The 21,718-nt window shown below is 51.0% G+C and overlaps 5 protein-coding genes across 5 annotated transcripts; 3 read left to right on the top strand and 2 right to left on the bottom strand.

Moving 5' to 3' along the window:
- Positions 1 to 3,679: 3,679 nt before the first annotated feature.
- Positions 3,680 to 5,575, top strand: UHO2_04407 (uncharacterized protein; the record flags this gene model as incomplete). Its single annotated transcript, XM_041558399.1, has 1 exon — positions 3,680 to 5,575. One exon carries the CDS (start codon positions 3,680 to 3,682, stop codon positions 5,573 to 5,575), a length of 1,896 nt encoding a protein of 631 aa, XP_041414333.1.
- Positions 5,576 to 6,487: 912 nt separating this feature from the next.
- Positions 6,488 to 8,332, bottom strand: UHO2_04406 (uncharacterized protein; the record flags this gene model as incomplete). The annotated part of the gene is made up of 1 exon (XM_041558398.1): positions 6,488 to 8,332. The coding sequence occupies one exon, from the start codon at positions 8,330 to 8,332 to the stop codon at positions 6,488 to 6,490; it is 1,845 nt and encodes a 614-aa protein (XP_041414332.1).
- A 6,893-nt stretch (positions 8,333 to 15,225) lies between these two features.
- On the top strand, positions 15,226 to 15,864 carry UHO2_04405 (putative COF1 - cofilin, actin binding and severing protein; the record flags this gene model as incomplete). The annotated part of the gene is made up of 2 exons (XM_041558397.1): positions 15,226 to 15,228; positions 15,448 to 15,864. The coding sequence occupies 2 exons, from the start codon at positions 15,226 to 15,228 to the stop codon at positions 15,862 to 15,864; spliced, it is 420 nt and encodes a 139-aa protein (XP_041414331.1).
- Positions 15,865 to 16,289: 425 nt separating this feature from the next.
- On the bottom strand, positions 16,290 to 18,152 carry UHO2_04404 (uncharacterized protein; the record flags this gene model as incomplete). The annotated part of the gene is made up of 1 exon (XM_041558396.1): positions 16,290 to 18,152. One exon carries the CDS (start codon positions 18,150 to 18,152, stop codon positions 16,290 to 16,292), a length of 1,863 nt encoding a protein of 620 aa, XP_041414330.1.
- A 1,552-nt stretch (positions 18,153 to 19,704) lies between these two features.
- Positions 19,705 to 21,718, top strand: UHO2_04403 (uncharacterized protein; the record flags this gene model as incomplete). Its single annotated transcript, XM_041558395.1, has 2 exons — positions 19,705 to 19,793; positions 19,894 to 21,718. 2 exons carry the CDS (start codon positions 19,705 to 19,707, stop codon positions 21,716 to 21,718), a joined length of 1,914 nt encoding a protein of 637 aa, XP_041414329.1.

The raw sequence follows: 21,718 nt of genomic DNA, 5'->3' as shown, positions 1-21,718 counted from the left end.
ATACAACTAGTCAATACTTTAGAAACATAAGTACTCATTAGTTTTCAGTCAGCATAGCAGCAATCTATCAAGGTTGCTCCTCATCATAGTGTGTGTGTTGTATCACCACTACCTGATGTCTGAAGGTGCCCCATAGCAGGTTAGCAGTCCGGATATAGATAGAACCGAAGGCAGTAGTCCACTGCAGTCTGGGGATCACTTCAAGCATCAAGTCAACACACTGGACACTTGTGTTGATGCCACCAACCTCATCACCAACACCATCAACCTCATTATCATCGACATTCACCAGCCTTATCACCAACACCATCAACCTCATCATCATCAACCCTCACACCAGACCTTGGTGTCCTCACAACCTACATATTGATATTGATCGTGCCAAGCTACCCCTGAACAGAGTGTCCACAGAGGTCAGCCGAAACCTACAATAGTATATACCCAAACGCCACCCATTGCACAACTTGATAGTTGCTGAGTGACTAACTCGTCAAGACTGATACCAAGACAATAGCTGTTGCACAGTTTGATAGTCACTGAGTATCTCGACAGACCGACCTGGGTTTCAGGCGCGAGACCCCTGACACATTGATTCCTGTGCTCCCTTCATATGGACTTGACAAATCTTCTGGCTTCTGCGCATCCATTCCCATGACAGAGTGCTCCTCGACAACACCTTAGTACTTTGTATTCCCTCCTTTGGCCTTCAGAACTGCCTTGATGTGGTCTGGCATGCTCTCTATTAGCATCCTACATGTCTCTGGAGTGATTGCTGTCCATTCAGCTTTGCATCTCTTGAGCAGTTCATCCCTGGACTTCACAATCATACTATACTGTGAAAGTTGCATTTTGAGATGGTGCCAGAGGTGTTCAATTGGGTTCAAGTCTGGTGACTGCCCCAGCCATTGCATAACCTTAATGTTATTGCCTTCCAACCACATTTTTGTCTTCTTCGACATGTGTTTTGGGTCATTGTCTTGCTGAAACATGATGTCAGTGTATGCATGCTGAAGCCACAAATCTGAGATTGTTTTCAAAAGCTTGTCATTCAGGATATCAATGTATTGGTCTGAATTCATTGATCCCAGCACCAAGTGTATACCTCCAACCCCTTCCCACATCATACAGCCCCAGATCATGATGGAGCTGCTGCTGAACTTGACTGTTGGCCTGACAAGCTTGCTGTTGAAGCTGGCATTCTTAATCCAACAGAACTGCTTCCCATCCAGTCCAAAGAAGTTGATCTTTGTCTCATCAGACCATACCACATTCTTCCAATCCTCAACAGTCATGTCCTTGTGCTCATTTGCAAATTTGAGATGCACTTTGTAATGCCTCTTGAGTAGCTTCAGTTTATTCACTAACCTTCATGCTTTGTAACAACAGTAATGAAGTGCTTTTCTTACTGTCATTGGGCATGCTTTGATGTGAAATGTCTCCTGCAGTGTGTAAGCAGTTGCATGCCAGAGACTTAGTTTTGGGGTGCTATTGAGTTTGATTGAGTAAGGTCTACTCAATATGTTTTGCCTAAATGTAACCAAGCATCACCACCTGGTAAGTCTCGACTGACTGCCTTGAACACTCTGTTCAGAGGTTGTGCAGCACAAATGTTGTTCATTGGTGAGTGGGTGATACACCCTCTCCTACAGTACAAGTGTTTGTAGTACTGTTGATAATGCTCTTGGATGTCGTCTGGACTGCAATATGCTAATCACCTACAGAGGACAGGAGTTACTGGACCACAGGTGTGAATCACCACCTACAATAACTGACTGGACTGCTGGTGTCGAGCAACACTGCCTACAGCAAGGGACTGGACTGCAAGTGTTGAAGAACACTGCCTACAGTAAGGGCACTGGACTGCTAGTGTTGAAGAACACCACCTACAGCAAGGGCACTGGACCACTAGTGTTGAAGAACACCACCTACAGTTGTCAACTAACAGTGATACAACACACATGTTGAGAGTCATTGCAAGAGCACTGCTATTGCAATGGTACATAACTGAGTAAGTAAAGTAGATAGAGTAAGTAGTATAGTATGTAGAGTGGATGGGGATCCACTTGTATGCTATGGTAGAATGAGAGTATTTATGCATTTGATTGGTGTTGCCCACAACACCTATCCTGCTCCTCTTGAGGGGCCTTTGTCCCCTGTTTGACACTGTCTTGTCCTGCTGGCATCAATCCCCTTGGTACTGCACCCCTACCATTTGCACAGTGTAAGGGTTATGCAACACTGCCCTCTTGCCTTCATGCTCTCCTTCTGCCTGATGATGTGTGATGCCCCCTTTCGACACAGCTCCTTCTCGACTTTATCTTGTGAATCCCTTCAGCCACTTGTTGAACCTCATGACCAAACCCCTTGGTCATGTGGTCACTTTGGCACAGCTCCTTCTCAACTTTGTCTTGTGAATCCCTTTAGCCACTTGTTGAACCTCATGACCAAACCCTTGGTCATGTGGTCACTTCAACACAGCTCCTAGTACTTGCTTGTATCGGCTGACTAGTTGAGGCATGCTGATCTGACTGATCCTGACCAATCCCCATGAGATTAATCTGGATTCCTGGAGTTCGATCAATCTCATAATTCATATGCACTGCCAGCCCAATTAATCTCATTGATCCCCAATGGTTTTTGGCTCTGATCAATCTGGTGCACCCTTCATATGTTGATCCTCTGTGCACCCTTCATATACTGCACCATTGCATGACATTACCATAACTGCCGCTGATCTTTTGGCGCACTCTCTTGCGCTGGCCAGCCAACCCTGTGACACAGTGCATGACATGCTTTCCTGACTGTGGAGGTTGAATTGAGCTCGAAATAGTGATCCAGGAAGTGAACATGACGAGGCTGGAGTTTTCTTGGCTGGCCCCCCTTTGACTTTGGAACATCAGCAGAGGTGCTTTTGCTGATGTGATTCACTGTAGACTTGCTCAGACTGAGTTGCTCAGCAACTGAATGGGTAGACTCCCCATTTTGGATGTGAAAGAGTGCCAATCAGCACCTCTCTGGGGTGGTTTTTGGCATGATGGTATAGATATGATGGTGTCAGACTGGAAGCACCACTGGATCACTCATAGTCATCTGATTGAGCTGAAACTTTCCATGTCACTACTTTCAATGTATATGAAGGCTCCCACCAAGTTACATTGCAAGTTTCATTGTAGTCAACAGCCCACAAGGTCAGGAATGGAGCAGTGTTGCTATTTGGGAGCATGCTCCATAAACTGTCCCACAATAAAATAAAAATCAGCTCTTCTTCATAGCACAATTTTTTTAGTCAATGTCAATATCAATTCCACAGTCTTGGAGAGAAGAAGCAGGGCTTTCAGACAATATCAGACAGTGTGGCAATACAACTTATAGCTATTGAGCATTAGAGTGATGTATGGTGACATGTAAAATTATGGGACAGTTTACATGTGTGCTGTATATCTCCCCAGCATCCTGTGCATGCATGTGTCAAATGAGGTCGCCACGGGCGATTACATGCTGGAACAGTGGGACAACATTCTACCGATCCAAGTGAGCGAAGGTGGCGAAAATGTGAGATCGAAATAAAGGTCATGTAATTTCACTCTCTCACTGCCCTTTCACCATCCTATCCTCTTCCCACAGAGCATCCGGTTTCTACAAGCGCAGCTGTCGGCGCTACTGACACAATCGAAGAAGGATGGTCACTCTTACGCTGCTTCGACAGACGACTCTGGTTCTTGCTCTGCTCCAGCAAGTCGCTTCCGCCTCCGCATCAGGAAGCTTAACGATCCAGGGTACATCCGATGCTTCCCTTGATGGCATGGGTTGGGCGCCAGTCCATCGCAAATCCGCCAACGCTGAGTCCTCAACCTCTCACACCTTCAGACCTCCTCGTTCCAAAGCAGGTCAAAGTCGCAAAGTGGCCATCATCGGCGCCGGCCCCTCCGGCACATCAGCAGCCTACTTTCTCAAACACGGGCAAGATCTGCTCTCCTCCTCCAACACCTCTTCCGACACAATCGAAATTACCATCTATGAGCGCAATACTCGCATTGGAGGTCGAACAGCCATCACTCACCCCTACGACGACTCAACACTAGAGCCAATTGAGCTCGGTGCGAGCATCTTCGCCGATGTCAACCTCAACCTTCGCCGAGCGGTCAAAGACTTCTCCCTCGAGACTGGCGCACATGTAGGCTTGTCTGGTCAGACGGCTATTTGGGATGGTCAGCAGTTCCTTTTCGAAGGAGATCAGAGTAGTTGGTGGACAAGTGCCAAGTTCTTCCTTCGATACGGATATAGTGCGATTACGGCTGAAAACATTGTCAAGAAGCAGCTTGGGTACTTTGCCGGTCTTTACAAGCCGAGTTTCTTGCATTCTAACAAAGCTGGTCAGGCGAATGGATGTGGATCAAGATACCCATGGAACTCGATCGAGGATCTAGCTGATGCCATCAATGCTACTGAGCTGGTGGGTACGACCGGAATGCAGTTCTTCAAAGAGAAGCGGGTTTCTGAGCTGTTCATCGAGGAAATGGTCGAGGCAGCGACCAGAGTCAACTATGCACAAGATACGGATAGGATCCATGGATTCGGTGCGCTAGTCAGTCTCGCAGCATCAGGGGCAACGGGTGTCAAAGAGGGCAACTACCGTATCTTTGAAGAGTTTGCACGTCGATCCCGCGCACGTATCCTTACTGGTGTCGAGGGGGAGGTCACTGGTATCGTGCGGTTCAAAAGCGTAGATCGACCTCCAAGGGGCGAGACGGATACCAGCGAGAAAGGTCTGAAGACCAAAGTTCAGTGGTACATCGGCGCCAAGAATGGCGAAGGAGAAGTGTACGACGCCGTCATCATCGCCACTCCGTGGCACAATGCTGATATTACTCTTCTCAACACACCGGAGAGGGTCAAAGGCAAGCCGTTCGTCCATCTACATGTGACGTTGTTAACGACAAGTCGACCCAGTCCCAACCCAGAGTACTTTGGTCTTGGATCGCAAGACGCCGTCCCAACCACCATCTTGACTTCCGACGAGAGCGTTCGTAGGGCTAGCGAGAAGAAGAAGCCTACCGATGACGATGGCAACAAGCCTGCCCCTGAAGATCCTGGCTCAGAACCACCTCTGCAAGCCCAAAAGCAGCTCAAAAAGCCAGTACTAAACTTCTACTCCCTCAACTATCTCCGTTCCGTCGAACCCCAAACCGCATCCAACAAAGACAAAGAGTACGTTGTGAAGATCTTCTCCGCAGCCCCGATCTCCGATTCGCAGCTCGATCGCCTATTTGGCCTATCTACCATCAGCTGGGTGAAACGACACGAATGGGACTCTTACCCACTCCTCATTCCCACAGACCGATTCCCTAAAATTGAGGTGGATGAAGGGTTGTACTACTCGAATGCAATGGAAAGTCTCGTTTCCACCATGGAGACGAGCACTGTTGCTGCTAAGAACACTGTTGGGCTGCTGCTCAAGAAGTGGTACGGAAACGACTTCGTTAATGGCAAGGACTGCGAGTATGGTATTGAAGACGAGGCAAAGGATCCGATGAAGAACAGGAATTGGGCTGGATGGGGTTGTGATTCTGGTTAGACCCCAGCCCTGATGTTTTGTTGGTTTGCAACGATCGGCATTCCTCTTCTTTCTCCTGTGTGACCGCATGAAGCTTTCTAAGGTTTCGTTTGAGTCCACTCTATGTTGAAAGTAAAGACGTTTTGGGTCCCGATACTGGCGATCGGGGAGAGTCTAAGTACAATGTCACTGCTGCTAAAAGATAGAAACATATATACTCAATTGACTAAGGGAATGTGGCAAGAGCCTAGTGCTCTCGGCTTGATATATATACATTAGCGTGGCACATGCCGAGTGTGGGAGCATCCTACTTCATGACCTAGCTTGACAATGAGCGAGACTGTGTTGTACCCGATCTCTGGTGAGATCGGTCATCTAACCGGATCGGCTCTGCGTCATCCTTCAGCGTCTCACTGGATCGTAATCTTCAGCAGTGTTCGCCGTTATTCGCCGCACGTTCTGCAACAGAGAGCTTGCAGCTTACCTCTACAAGTCAGCGTCCGAAACTGGGCCCAAGCTGCGCACAGACAGGTTTGCATCCTCCCTCTGCAACCAAAAAAAAAGCCTTGCGCGCGTGTGTACAGTAAAATCGGACATTAAAAAGGCGACATAAAATGAATGTCGAAATGAACCAGAAAGACATGCTTTTGCAGTGGTAACAAACAACCACAGGCGATGATACGTCGAAACAAATCCTCGCGCTACCACGAAGGACAACCCGAGGCCTTGAGAATCGACAAAGCAATTAAAATCTACATGATTAGCACATCAGCAAACTAGGTGACCATGAGAAGGACTAGGGATAGGAGAGTCTAGAACGGGCGAGATGATGAACGTTCAGCTGAGCCAACATGGTAACAGACGGTAACGAGGAGACCCAGGAACGATGAGAAGAGACGGAGCCTAACGAGCAGATGTACTGCAAGCAGCTCCTCAAACACGAACAGCAGAGTTGACTAGCGACTTGTTGTCGAGACGGTGCCAATCTCTTGGCTTTTCTAATGCGGGCGAACGTAGCAAAGGTGATCGTGGAGGTGCAATGGCAGTGACATAGTTGGCTCCAACAGGCGAACGCTCAACGTCGTCTTCCTCGCCATCCGAGACCCGTCGGCGAGAAGGCTCGCGTTGACCCTCATCCGAATCCTCCGCCCAGCGCTTCGCAGGGGCGCCGTTCATGTTCCTGGCTGCATTCTTGGAAGGGTGAGGCACAGGCGGAAGATGGGGCGGACCGTACTGAGGATATCCTCTGAGATGGTGTGAACCACCGTGGATGGGAGGGTAACCATTGGCAGCGCCATGACCGTAGGCGTTGGAGGGCAGACCACCGATCCTTGGACCGGGACCAGCCTCGCTGCTGCTACTGCTGCTACCGGTCATCTTCCTGTTGGGACCACGACGCTCTTCATCGCCACTGGGGCGACCAAAGCGACGGAAGTCATCTTTGTCATCAGGCGGGCTGCGGTTGCTGTAACCACCGCCAATAGCACCGTTCTCAAAGGAAGGACGATGTTGACGTTTAACGACGCACTCGAGCACTCGAATGTATTCGAGTGCACGCTTGAGGATGCTGGCTTTGCTGTCCTGACCATCGCGGCATGCAGGGATAGCCTGACGAAGGTCCTCAAAGCCCGTGTTGATTGACTCGCGACGTTTTTGCTCGGAGAGAAGATGAGCGACTCGCCTGTTGGCATTGACTGCGTTGGTGGTTGAAGCTGGCTGCACTGGTGCCGCAGAAGCAGCCGTAGATGCAGTGGGCATGACACCGAGTGTCGAGGCAGGTCGAGGTGGTTCCATGCCAGCCAGCATGCCCGGCCTCATGTTCGCTTGGGTGAGTGCAGTGCTGTGGCTTCTGGACTCGGGCGGACTGTAGGTGTCAGAGCCATAGGGACGAGCACCGGGAGGTGGATATCGTTGAGCAGCTGCATCGTCATCGGCCAAGCTGGAAGTCGCACGTCGACGAATGCGTCGACCATCGTCCATGAGATCAGGATCGAGTGGGCGACCTGCACTTCGCGGGTCATGTGAGTAAAGACTCATGGAAGGATAGCCTGAACCTTGATCGTATGGATATATGGGACGGCCACCACGCTCTTCACGCCATCTCAATTCTTCCTCCCTTGCGCGTTGGTGTGCAAGGACGTCGGGATGCATGTCGGCGCGGTCACGAGACGTCGATGCGACCCTCCACGGACCATCGTCAGACATGTTGCTTGGAGGAGCTGGCATACGAGGTCGGTGTGGATCTTCGGACGAGTGTGGCCCAAAAGCAGGTCTGGCTTCATCTCGGGCAGCGTAGGGTGCCGAAGTCATATGCGGGCTGTAAGCATCTTTGGGAGCAAAGCGTGGATCGGGCCTTTCGTGCGAAGATCGCCAAGGACCTTCGTCAGAGACAGGAGAACCGCGTTCGAGATCGCGGTGGAAGGGCGGCGGCAGTGGGCCAGAGCGAGCATATTGAGGCGGATTTGCAGATGCTCCGTAAGCCTCTTCAGCTGACTGAGGGAAAGATGGCTTGCGAATGGGCTCCATTTCACGCTGGGGACGTGGGAGTAAGCCAGCCAGAGGAGACCGATGGTGGTCTAGTGCCGACGAAGGCCTCCGCATAGGATCGTCATACATAGATTCTGCTTTTGTAAGAGGAGCACGCAATGATCGGTTGGCTGAGTTATCCTCTCCTCTCATATGTGGATCGGATCTGCGGAAATGGTCATCGTGAGAAGAAAGTGAAGAGATGGGAGGCAGCGTATTGCGTTCGCCTTCGGAGGACCTGTCGAGAAACATTGTGATGATGATTCTGTTACAGCTGAGTGTTGTGGCCAAGAGCAAGTGATCAGACTTTTGGTGAGATTAGTGATAGCAATCGGCGTTTGTCCGATGAGACGAGTATAGAAGCAGAGCTGGGTTGGGAAGAGCCGCCGGTTGGTTGGATATCGGTCAGCGGTGACGAGGCGCGAGATGTGATTGCTAATGACATACGAATCAGCGTTCAATGCGGTGGGAGGTGATGGTTATGCTGGTCAAGAACAAAGTGTCGGGATGGTACGATGAAGGAAAGAGAGCGGATATATGGGCAAGGGAAACAGGAAGATCAGTCGAGGAGGTGCGTCGCCTTTGAGGAAAGGAGGGGATTAGGCAGGTCGGCTTCTCGAGATCAACGGCAGCCAAGACTCTTTTGCTTGTCAGCAGCAACTGCCTTCATTCATGGCAGGAAGAGAACGATAGAAATCAGTGAAAAGAGCAGGCTACAGACAACTCGAAAGTGCCAAAGGAGAGGCAAGAAGCAGAAGCAGCAGCAGCGGCAGGAACATGGAGGGTGAAAGCGAACCGAAAACGTCTAGGTCGAGTTTAGCGAGACAGACGAGATGCAGAATTCACCAACGACATGGCCGAAACCAACAACAAAAGCTTCCCTTGTGAGATGCCAAACTGCACCGGCAAGGGCAGGAGAGGCAAGGGAGACGAAAGACGTTCTCTAAATAGAACTGCGCAGAGCATGTGCATCAGTTCGGCAACAACAACATCAAACCCGCAAGCAAGCAAGAGGGAGATATGGGTTGACGACAGCAAAAGATAATTAAATAAAACGAATGCTGAGCGGCGGTGTCGTCAGATGGGTTGCTATACGTTCAAGTGTGGATCCAGCACAAAATGAAGAAGGAGGAGGAGGAGGAGGAGGAGGAGGGTTAGGCTGCTGATGCGGATGATGTTGACGCTGCTGATGATGATCAGATGGGTCATATGCATCGAACCTGGGTCAAGTCTTGCGGATCGCGTTCCGCAATGCGTTGAACGTAGCGCAAGTCACCCCACTTCCGACTCAGGGAACAGTCAACTTACCTCACCAGAAGCTGATTTCATTGCTGTGTGTAAGAGAGAGAGAGACAGAGAATGTGCGAGTTGAGTGTGTGTGGGTCGAAGCGGAAGCGCGGAGGGAGAAATCATTGTTCAGCTGCTCTTGCGCAAGAAGCAGACAACAGTCAGACCTTGCAAGCGTGATACTTGATAGCCGAAATTCAGACCCTTTTCTTTTTCCCGTTTCTTTTTTCTAATTAAAATTCGGGCCTTCTGTTTCCAAGCCAACTTTCCATGCAACGGACGTGTCAGGTGGCATGGAAGCAATCAATCTCTCCCTCTCTCCCTCTCTCCCTCTCTCCCTCTCTCCCTCTCTCCCTCTCTCCCTCTCTCCCTGGCTCGCTATCTGAAATTCGCAATATATTATTCGATTTTATTCTGACGCTGGAGCGCAGCTTCCTTCTCCGAAATTCACTCTCCGATGCTACGCTTCTCGAACCAGTTGGTGCAAATCAGTCCAATCTACATGCGAGATGGGAACCATTGTTCTGCTGGGCACGCTTCTCTATCTTTGTGTTCATCCCGGACTCCGATGTGCGTGTGTGCGTGTGTGCGTGTCTGTGTGTGTGTGTGTGTGTGTGTGTATGTGTGTGTATGTGTGTGTGTGTGTATGTGTGTGTATGTGTGTGTGTGTGTGTGTGTGTGTGTATGTGTGTGTGGGGATTGTCGTTTGTTGTGAGAGGCTGCGATGTCCAATGATGAGATCTTGAAGGCGCTTCTGAATGTCTCTCATTCCCTATTGTCTCCGCAGTTGCGACGTTCAGGATCATTCCCGACACCCGACAACGGCAGGCAAATGGAAAAGGGTTACAATCAGTTGAAATTTCTTTTCTTTGTTGAAGATGGCGATTCAGCAGATCTAATCGAGGAGCAGATGGACCCAAGCTAATCGGAGAGAGAATAGATCTGATCTATTCTGGAAATCAGACAGAGCCGATCAGAGAGAAAGGATGGACGCTATTGGGTCCCACCCGTTGTTGGACTCTGTCATTGAGGGTGATACTACCACGTATGGGATGAACCAGCACTTTGTATATACAGTATGTCAGGCAGAGTGCTCGAGGCTCTCTCCATGTTCTTCTCTTAGTCAATTGAGTATATTTGTTTCTGTCTACAAACCAGCAGTGACATCGTACTCAGACTCTACCCGATCGCCAGTATCGGGACCGAAACGTCTCCAGTTTCTATCATTCTTATTTTCTTTTCTTTTCTTTTCTTTTCTTTTCTTTTCTTTTCTTGTTCTTTTTGCGCTTCATGCTGTTTTGAGGTCGCGATCCTGTTCCTAGCGAGTGGATCATGCCGGGCTCGCAGGATGGCTGTGTGCATGTGTGACGTGCTTGCGGTTCTGCGGAACAGCATGCAAGCCTCCTTATTGTTGTCCTTCTCTCCTGTATCCCCACTTTTTTCTTCGTTCGTTCCCATGCCGGTTTCATTCATGCAAGACTCATCCCCATTTCCAGCCAAGTTACACCAAATGCAAATCCTTCATTAAGGCATACCATTTCAAGCAGCATGAACATACCGCACATCCAGGCCGGCCTACAATACACCAGAACGTGGCCCTGGAAGCTCATGCGTTCATGCTCTTATTGTCATCCTATCCATGGATCGTTTGAAAGAGACGACAGCGCATGGCAGCTGGACGCGGTCCGCTAACCATTGCAGCTACCACGGGCCAAGGATGACGGGTCGAATCGCCACGAGGCAGGCCGAGTTGAAAACATTGTTTCAAAACCCACGGCATTCGTATCTCGTCAGAGACAAGTTTGCAACCCTTTCTGCAGCAATCGAATGCAATCGAGCAATGACACGCACACCCTTCTCCGTGCGGTTTCGGATGCTTCTGCGTTCGCTCGCTAGGGGAAAACAAAAGGTGCCAACACTCGGCTCCTCCTCCTCTTTTCCTATCCAGTTCACCAGCGATACACTTCGTTGTAGCGTATTAGGCCGTTGCAACGAGAGCTCTACAAACAAGCTCTGCATTTCGCTATGATCGTTGCGCACTACTGTCAACTATGAAGCTGATCGTCATCTCGTGTAAACATTGGCTACACTGGCTACACTAATGACAAAGATCGTCGGTTTGCTGTGAAACAGGCGATGCATGGATTGGAAAGAATATCATGCGCTTGCATCCATCGGGTGCGACAAGCGTTGTCCTCATTGGCCTGGTGCGGTGAGACATGGTGCTCAAGCGATGGCGCCATCGCTCGGGGCCTTTCCATCAAGACGAAAGCGTCGAGCGGACAAGGAAGAGAGAGGTCCGGCATGAATTGCCTTTGCGTCTGAGGACCTCCAGTAGTCAAGCCCGCTCAGGAACGCGATTCAAAGCCAGTCGGAAGCAATTCTGTTTCAGTAGTTATGCACAGATAGATGTATGTTGCGCCTACTTCCACGCTAGGCGGACAGTTGCCATGATTGACCCGCACAACCGTCATCAATCAACCTCGAATCAACACCGAAAGCAATTCGCTCTGAAACTTTTGCGACGGCCAGAGTGTCACGCCTGGGCACTTTCTCTCGTGCGAATAGATGTTGCACGAGAGCGTTCGAATTCTCATCGTTGCTTTGCCTTTCCCGCAATCCACTTGGTTACTCCGATACAACGTGCATATAACCTGCGCATGTGACACAGAGTCACTTTGTGACACAAAATCTGAGAAGCAACTTATGAATAAGCAATGATAATTGAGAATCCAGAACACGTCGCAAGGAAGATGATGTGGAAGGCAGCATATTTCTTGATTTTTCTTTGTCGTCCGTCCCTCACATACATGGCCTAGAAATATCAGCTTGTGCCGTCGTTTACCATCCCTTTCATGGTCAGTGCATTGCTGAAATTCGCTAGCCTCGTCACCAACCAGCTCCGCGAGTCAATCTGCATTGTGCTGTCCATTGTTCTACTTCCTCCGTCTCACACAGTATAGCTTGGAACGGCAGCAGTGCATTGTTCCTTTCGAGGCAGCTCAATCTTAATCTGCACGGCGGCGACCACTTGCTTTAACTCTGCAGCCCGGCAGTTTGATCTCGAGCTTCAAACGCCCCCGGATCAGGCCAACTCTCATTGTTGTCGTGGGTCAGATCTAGCGTGTCCTTCGGACAGAACTGTGATCATAGTCTCTGATACTGGGAAAAAAAAAAAAAAAAAAAAAAAAAGGGTTAATGCAGCTGCCATCATTGGTCACCCTATCGAAGCTGAGCGATGCCTCATATAGGGCAACCTGCATGGTGTCTCCGACGAAAGCGGTGGTTGACAGCGCGGGGAAAGGAGTATCCCGCCTTGCTGTTAACTTGAATCACTTGATTCCGCCCAAACTGTTCTGTCACATTCATGTTGCTGCATCTAATCGTTGCATGCAGAATGGCATTCTCGCTTTCAGAGATGGCCGCTGTACTGCTGAGGCAGAGGACTGGGTGACATGTCATTTGACAGGCCTCAGTCTCGCGAGTAGGATCTGTCTCGAGCTGGTCGCTGTCGATGACCTGGCCTTGTGATGGACGTGTTCACGACGTGGAGCGTCCAAAGCGGATTCATTCCCGTTGCACAGGCTCAGAGAGATGCGTGCTTTGTCATGCAGCACCCATGGGAAAGGGTCGTTCGACATGATAAGTCTAGATTTAGTTGCATGCGACCAGGGACAGCAAAGTTTCGGCAAGCGCACATCCGCATCGCCTCAACCTCGCTTGAGGTGCATGTCACACTACCTGTCAATGTGGTCGAACCTGTGTGCCGTGGATGTCCATAATCAGGCTAAGAAGGGCACGGGACTTGGACTGGCAGAGATGCGGGCCTGTCACGCGCATATCATACGGCAACACAGCGTCTGCACGTGTGACTCGCTGTTTGTAAGCGAGCTTCTGGGCCTCACTAGGCAATCGTCAGATCAAATCACCGCTTTTGAGACCCCGTGTGCTTCGGTAGAGGCTTGCGATCACGATGTCCAATTCAATGCGAGTTCAAGCTGTCTTTCCTTGCGGTTCATTGTCGGCCAAAAATAGAAACTTCTCTTGGCTACTGATAAGAGGTTCCATTGCCCGGCACGGCAAGGCACAAACCCAAAGAGTTGTTTGGAATTCTCTTCTCTGGAATCGCTAGGTTGCCTCTCTTGCTATGGCCAACTTATGATAAGTTGGTGTAGTTGCAGCACCAAACTGAGAAACAGTAGGCCAAGATCAGGATTGAGCTCGCTCGCCTCCTGAGACTAAAGGTCGCTTCAACACAAATTTCGAGTCGACACTTCCGCTGCAAGCCACGCTCGCTTCCCTTGGCGTCAAACCCAGATTCATTAACCCTTCCCAGTTCGTACCAGGTCAAGATGGCCAAACTTGGCAAAATACGCCCAATCCAAAGCGTGTCGACAAAATATGGACGAGAAAGACTTTAGATGACAAGCAAGTCAATGTTGTTAGCCACCTCAAAGCTGTGCCCCAAGGCTATCTATATCGTCCTCTCGCGCTCATGTCAGGCTTAGGGGCTACCAACTGATGCCAATGGAAATGCCTCTTTCCGTTCGGCTTGGCATTTGGCGTCCCATTCTCGCTTACGTTGATTTCGGAAGAACACAATGTTCCGAGGTTCAGTTTCGGCACCGCTTCTTCGATCACTCGGACGAGAAAATTAAGTTGAAGATGCGTCGGCATCTCAAGCAAGATGCACGTGTTACGGCCGAGACACCGAGGCACGGGAGGCTTATTTAAGCGAGAAGCACAATGAGGTACATGATTGTTGTCATGGCGACAGCTCAGTGGCACTCAGTATCATAGCAACACAGGAGTACGAATGAAGTGACACGTCCTGTCTCGGATAGGACTAGAGCGGCAAATGGAGTATATATATGCATTTGTCATTTAGGTTCACACTATGAAAACTAAGCATTACATAGAACACACGGCTGTGGTAAAGGGAGTCTGATCGTGACCCCGATAACGCCGAGTATTAATTGTTATCTTCAATTAATTACCTGAATCGTCGAGTTGGGTGCACCATATCGTCGATCTAACAGCTGAATCTTGACTCTTTACCTAACATTCATTCTCTCCATAACATAACAAATCGAGTACAGAGTTAATAGAGGTGAAGAAGTTTTGGTCCCGATACGGGCGATCGGGGAGAGTCCAAGCAACGATGTCACTACTACTTTAGGGCAGAAAGATGTATACTCGATTGACTGAAGAACATGGTGAGGACCTAGTGTCCTCAGCTTGATATATATACAACTATGAGGTGCGTGCCGAATGTGGGAGTAATCCTCCTTCATGACCTAGCTTGACAACGAGCGGGGCTATGTTGCACCCGATCTCCAGACAGATCCATTCCATCTGATCGCCGATTGTGTTTATGTCAGCATGCATCATCATATCGGATCGCTTCCTTCGGCACAGAGGCGTTAACTCTGAACTTGAGATGCAAGTAAAGCTTGAAATGGTTTGCCTCCAGTTGCTTAGTCCACCCCTATTATTTGGTTGATCATGTATCCACCATTTGGAATTCTTCCGCGTCTCGTTGAATTGCAAGAAGGACCTGACTGTATTCGAGTTTCAATCGGTGATACGATCGTGCCTTTGGGCGTGAGCATCAGCCGCGTCCATCTCTTTTTTCAAAGCCTCTGAGCGAACCGCACGCGGTGTTGGTCTTGAGCCAGCAGCGACTCCACTCCCAGCAAAGCAAGCAAGCAAGCGCAACACAACACAGCCCGCACGTCCTTGATCCGAGCGTGTTATCGCTTCGGACACAGCAACCATCTTTGCTCCTTGCTCTCATATCCATATCTCCCGCCGGTCCGCCTCGCCTTAACCCACCCTCAGTCTCCCGTCTCGTCAAAATGGTAAGTGCACTAGCAGCCTCATCAGGATCGAGGCAGCTAGCCTTAGTCGTCAATAAGAATACTAATCGCAAAGTGACATGCTCTTCTAAAATCTCCCGGATCCGCCGGTTCCACGGATTGCTTGCCCTCGACGCTCTTCTCGCTCACATTCGCTGGACGATGCTCGACCTCACATTCGTCTTCAATCCTCTCAACGCCCCGACGTCTTCTGAACGATAGTCTTCCGGTGTCGCAGTCTCTCAAGAGTGCCTGGCTCAATTCCAGGAGCTCAAGCTTGGCAAGAAGATCAAGTACATCATCTACACTCTCAACCAGAACAACACCGAGATCGTCGTCGCAAAGGCCTCCACCTCTTCCTCGTACGACGACTTCATTGCCGAGCTTCCACCTGCCGAGTGCCGTTACGCCATCTACGATTTCGAGTACGAGAAGGGTGACGAGGGCAAGAGGAACAAGATCTGCTTCTTCACCTGGTCGCCCGATGATGCCAAGATCAAGCAAAAAATGGTCTTCGCCTCATCAAAAGATGCTCTCAGAAAGGCGCTCGTCGGCATCTCTTCCGAGATCCAGGGTACCGACTTTTCCGAAGTCAGCTACGAGACTGTCCTGGAAAAAGTCAGCCGATCCACCTTCTAGATGCGCTCTGCACCCAGCAATGCACGCCTTCAATGTTGTTTACTATCCCTTGCGAGCTCGCTTCAAAGCCACGCCAAAAAAATCAGCTAAGCAATGACAATGCAATGTGACGATCCAAAGAACACTCAATGCCTCTCGCTTTTGACAAAGCCACGGCGTGTGTTGCGACAACGAGCCGGAATGTCAGACCAGACTCGTTATCGACGCCATCTCAGACGATGATGCTCTCAGTTTCGCCAGCGACTACACTCGGAGGAATCGCCCGTGGCAACAATGCTTTCATTGCTCTGAGTACAAATACAGAGTGGAACAGCCTTGCAAGTCGGGCTACTGAAGAACTGAGATGCCCCGCTCCGCCCAGCAAACAATTCTGGTCGGAGCGAAGCTGGTATATTGTTCATCTCCTCACAATCTCTTCTCAACAACTATTTGAGACCCTCGCGGATGGCGGCAGATCGAAGTTTGCTTTGCAGGAATGCCAGGCGATCCTGGTACCGTCTCACTACCGCACTTTTTTGTGTGTAGATGTGCGTGAGCTCTGCTTCCAAGGTTGCAACATTTTGAGCCGTCACGACATCGCCATCCGATCCGCCATTAGTATGGCGAGGCGTACGGTAGGAGGAAGGAGGTGGTGGCCTCTGGCCGCGAGGACTTGCGTCTGTGTCTTCCAACCGAGTGACGGAAGCTAGTGGGTGCGACTCTCGAACTCTTTCGACCGCTCTTTTCATGACGGCTGGTTCCAGCACAGCGTGTTTCGCCAGCAACGTCTCCTCGAGCGTTGAAAAGGTACCCAGCATCCGATCACCTTCGGCCTGCACGACGCCCATCTCAGCCTGGATCTCTGCAGAGGACTTGTCCCCATACTCTGCCCCGTACATACTCGAGGGAGCCATCTCGGCACGCAGCGAAGTCGGCGACCGATCGTACGTGATGCCATACGTGCTACCAGCATCATGGATGGACATGGCCTTAAGCGAGCGAGCGGTCCTTTCGGCTGAAAAGGCTTCCTCCATCTCACGAGCTGCAAATTCAGCTTCGACGCGCCTTGCTTGGCTACCAGCTCTGAGGCGTCCGAACGTCGATGCGCGAGAGGATTTGGCAGCGGAAGACCATTGTGTGCGAAAAGATGGAGCACGTTGAGAATGACCATCGCCGCTGGAAAGTTGAGAGGAGACGCCCTCCGAGTCACGACGTATTGGACGAACTGGATGATTGATGTCGCGCTGGATGTGCTCCTGACTGGATTGCGAATCTTGACTTGTCTGCGAGTAGATGTCTTTGGAGCGCCTGGCACCTTTCTTAAACATGTCAGCGACATTCTGAAAGCCAGACGACTTGGTACTCTGACCACTGCGGATCGAAGAAGGCCGATGTTCGCCGTGACTTAGCGTTGATCGCGAACGGCCCATTGCTGGGGCGAGCAATGTGTTCGGTGAAGATGGAAGCGCGCTGGGAGTTACGCTGTAGGCGTTCGCAGAGTCCAGGTCTCGAACATGTCGCGGCATGCCGGGGCCTGGCAGACTGTTGGGTGAAGGTGGTGCCATAGAATGTTTTTCGGTGTGCAGCATGCAGTCGAATACAGCTTGACGAAGAGTGCGGTATTGATCATCAGAAAGAAGGCCGTCGGCATTGGCTACAGCTAGCTCGTTGAGCCTGGAAGCCAGCTTTGCCGATGACGTTGCAGAGAGATCGGCCTTGATTGGCGCGGGAGGAGACCTCATCACTTTGTCGTCGATCGACGCCGACGAGAGGTCAGGAGCCGCAGGAGGCTGCCTGAGACGCGAAGTGGATAAGTGCGACAGTGCATCTGAGGCATCATTCGACGTTGAAGAATCTCTCCTGCTGGTGGTGGAAAACTTTCTGACGAGACTGCGAGTCTTGCCACCGGAGGATGTCGATGGCTGCATCGGCTCTCTGTAGCTAGATGGAGGATGTGGCGAGCGCATGGTCGGTGTTGTGGTGCTCGATCCCGTTGCTGAGGCCGGCAACACTTCTGTGACGCTGTGGTGCGAGCCCTTATGCCGCGCATCTGGACTCCGCAGCGAGGCTGACCATTTCGTTGTCCAAGCGCCATTTGCGGGAGCGGTCTTGGAGGAGGGATCGAATGTAATTGTCGGCACATCTCCTATGCCTCTACCAGCAGCGTCTAAAGACGAAAAGGAGGGCTGAGTGGTGGGAGCAATTCTCGTAGATGGTGAGTCGAACGACGACCTGAAGTGGGTCATGGGAGCTTCGTCTCGTCTGTCGACGTTGGCACGCCTGCCGAAGGTAGAGAAGATTGCCTTCATCGCAGGAGGCTGAATTCTGAATCAGCAACGTCTGGCTTCTGGGGATGCGAAGTGTCACGTCGAAGACACTGCGAGATGGACTCTCTGGGAGCGAGTGTTGAAAGCTTCAAGTTGTCTGTGAGAAGGATGGCATGATGACGGCGGTTTGGAACCTCTGAGTGATTGGACAAGGCTCCGGAACCAAGAGCGAAGATGCAAGTGGAATGGCCGGACCAGCCGGTGGGTCGATGATGACGGGTTTGGAAGTGGTAGTAGCGCACGCGCTAACGATGACGGAAACGGTGCCAGTAGGGATGGTGATGGTGATCAAAGCTGCACGATGTTCAAAGATGCTTTTGCTTTGCGACCTTGGGTCGACTTTCTGGCGGGGCGGTCTTGGCGTGGGCGTCGACATGTGCAGGTGTGCGCATTTTTCGGCTGCTCTACTCACTTTGCAGTGTGTAGAGAGAGGAAAGAGCGCTAAACCGGCGCGACTTTTTGCACGCGTCTTGTGGATTTTACCGAGCTTTGATAGAGTTGTCGCTGGCCATATGAGACTGTAGCGTCACTGTATGTAGATGCTAAGCTTGGTGCCTTGCGTCGAAGCACCAGCTGAGGAGCGAGCGCAGCCTCCGGCTTCCGGCTTCCAGCTCTCCCACATCTTCTCTGCTGTCTTCATTCGAAAGAACCAAGCGGTTTTATTTCTTGAAAACACTGGCCAGAAGCGAGCCGATGGTGCCGAAGCGTGAGAGTTTCATCGCTGCCGTTGCGACCAGTCCGATATCAACAGCATGACCAGCCATGACCCTCAGCTTTCCACTTCGGAAGCTGCCGACAGGTGGCAGCCAGGTTCAAAGGAGGTATTGTTGGTTCATCAAGTGTGTGAGCTACTACTGTATGTGAGGCCACCATGGGAGCATCGGATGCTCTGCCGATAATTGGACCCGATTTCATAACCCTCAGCAGCACGCAACAACAAGAACAAGGGTCTTCAGAGTCGAGGACACGGTCAGGTGTTGGTCTCTCGCTTTCTCACACACACACACACACACACACACACACACACACGCGTAGAATATGGCTCGAAATTCGCAGCACTTTACGCTGTTGACGCTGTTGGATTGAAGCTCCAAGGGGAAAAATTGCGGGCGGGCGGGCGGACAGAGTGTCCCTGCAGGATAACAAATTCTCGAAAAGTAACACACACACACACACACAAAGCCCAAAAAAAAAGAATAAAAAATAAAAAATAAAAAAAAAAGAAAAAAAAAAAAAAAAAAGAAAAAAGGGCAGTGCAGAATGCCACTACTCTTCTGTCGAAAGTGGAGATGTTGGTCTCGCTTTGCGCCAAGGGACGGAACCTTGCTTTGCATAAGATCACTTTTCTTCACAGCATCATCTCTCACCATCACATTCCCACGCATCAACGGAGACTTGCTACATCACCCTCGGCATTTCCGAGCTGCTAATCTGCCGTCCACACGCCACCTCCATTCCTCGCGAGCTTCTAGGGTCTTTCAGTCGAATCACAACAGTCGCCATCACAGCGCGCGCCCCGCGGAGAGTGAAAGCGATGGCGTACAAGAGGTCTTCTGTTCTCGTCGGCTTGCCCGATCAGGACCGTGGCTGGGAAGAAGTCCAGGCAAAGACATTCACAAAATGGTAAGCACATCAGCACACTCGCTTCTCTTGACTTGATTTGCGCGTTCTTCCACTGATGTCGGCTTGCTACCTTCTATTTCATCTCTCTCTTCCTGCACAGGCTCAATACCAAGCTCGAGTCGAGGCAGATCCCGCCAATGCGCTCTTTGGCGACAGATCTCTCGGATGGCGTCAAGCTCGTCCAGTTGATGGAAATCATGGGCGATACCTCTCTCGGTCGCTTCTACATGAACCCACGCATGCGTGTGCAGAAGGCCGAGAACGTCAATCTCGCACTCGAGTTCATCAAGAGCAGAGGCGTTGTGCTGACCAACGTTGGAGCAGAAGACATCGTCGATGGCAATCTCAAACTCATCCTCGGTATGATCTGGACTTTGATTCTCCGCTTCACCATCGCCGATATCAGCGAAGAAGGTGTCACTGCCAAAGAAGGTCTACTCCTTTGGTGCCAAAGGAAGACAGCGCCGTATCAAGAAGTCGACGTCACCAACTTTACCACATCGTTCAAGGATGGTCTTGCGCTCTGTGCCCTTATCCATCGACATCGACCTGATCTCCTCAACTACGACGCATTGCCCAAATCCGACCCCCATGCTTGCACAAGAACAGCTTTTCAGATAGCCGAAGAGCACCTCGGTATCCCTCAGCTCCTCGACGTCGAAGATCTTTGCGATCGTTCCAAACCAGATGAACGCAGTGTCATGACCTACGTCGCCCAGTACTTCCACGCCTTCAGCTCCATGGAGCAAGCCGAGGTCGTCAGTCGCCGTGTTGCTACTTTCGCCGACGTCATGCAAGGCGCGTGGGTCATGCAGCAAGACTACGAGAGAAGAGCTCGTCAGCTCGTCGATGCAATGAAGCACCTCCAGAACGGCTGGACTGCAGCGACTTTTGCAGGGACATATGCCGATGCCCGAGCACAGTTGACCCAGTTCAACGAATACAAGATTGGCGTCAAACGTGAACTCGTACGCGAACGCACCGACCTCGCAGCTCTGCTGGGCAACATCCAGACCAAGCTCAAGACCTACCACCTTCCTGAGTGGCTCCCTCAGCCGGGTCTCAGGCAAGCTGACCTGGATGCCGCTTGGTCCACACTTGCGCTGGCCGAAGCAAGTCGCAGCCGATCTATCAATGCAGAGATTCGCAATGCCAAGGAAAATTTGCGAATCAAGTTTGCCGAGGCTGCCAATGAATTCGAACGGCAGCTGCGAGAAGTCGCAGGCGGTATCGGTACGCTTGAAGGCGATCTGGAAGTACAGCTTGATATGGTCAAGCATCTGCTCGCGCAGTTGGACCCGATCAAGGAACGTCTAACATCCATCACTGCACTCGAACAAGAATGCGCGGACGCCAAGGTGGAAGAGAACGATCACACCATCTTTACGGTGAGCGATTTGGCTTTCGAATGGGAGCTTGTGCGTGCCAGCGTCTCTAAGAAGCTCGCTTTCATCGAGAACCAAATCGTTTCCAGGCAGCACACCAACCTCACACCAGCACAGCTCGAAGAGTTCGAGTCCACCTTCCGTTACTTTGACAAGGACGCATCCAACACGCTCACAGTGCCCGAGCTTGGAGCTGCTCTTGCCAGTCTGGGTATCATCTACACCGAAGACGACATCGAGCAGATCCATCTACAACTATGCGAGACTTTTGGCGCCGTCTCCTACGACGCCTTTCTCACGTTCTTGCGAGAGATTACCGAAGACACCACCTCACCGGATCAGCTTTTGGAAGCGTTCCAGGGCCTCGCTGGCGACAAGCCCTACGTTACCGAACTCGATCTGCGTCTAGCACTCTTGCCGCAGGGTTCAATCGACTATCTGAAAGCAGCCATGCCTCAGGTGCGCGTCGAGGGTGTACAAGATGCTGTCTACGACTACGAGGGCTACTTGACTGGTCTCTTTGGCGTTGCACAGGCATGA

This window comes from Ustilago hordei (assembly GCF_900519145.1).
Source record: "Ustilago hordei strain Uho2 genome assembly, contig: UHO2_contig_09, whole genome shotgun sequence".
Taxonomy (NCBI): Eukaryota; Fungi; Basidiomycota; class Ustilaginomycetes; order Ustilaginales; family Ustilaginaceae; genus Ustilago; species Ustilago hordei.
The sequence above is the reverse complement of the archived record's forward strand: the minus strand, read 5'-3'. Positions and strand labels throughout refer to the sequence as shown.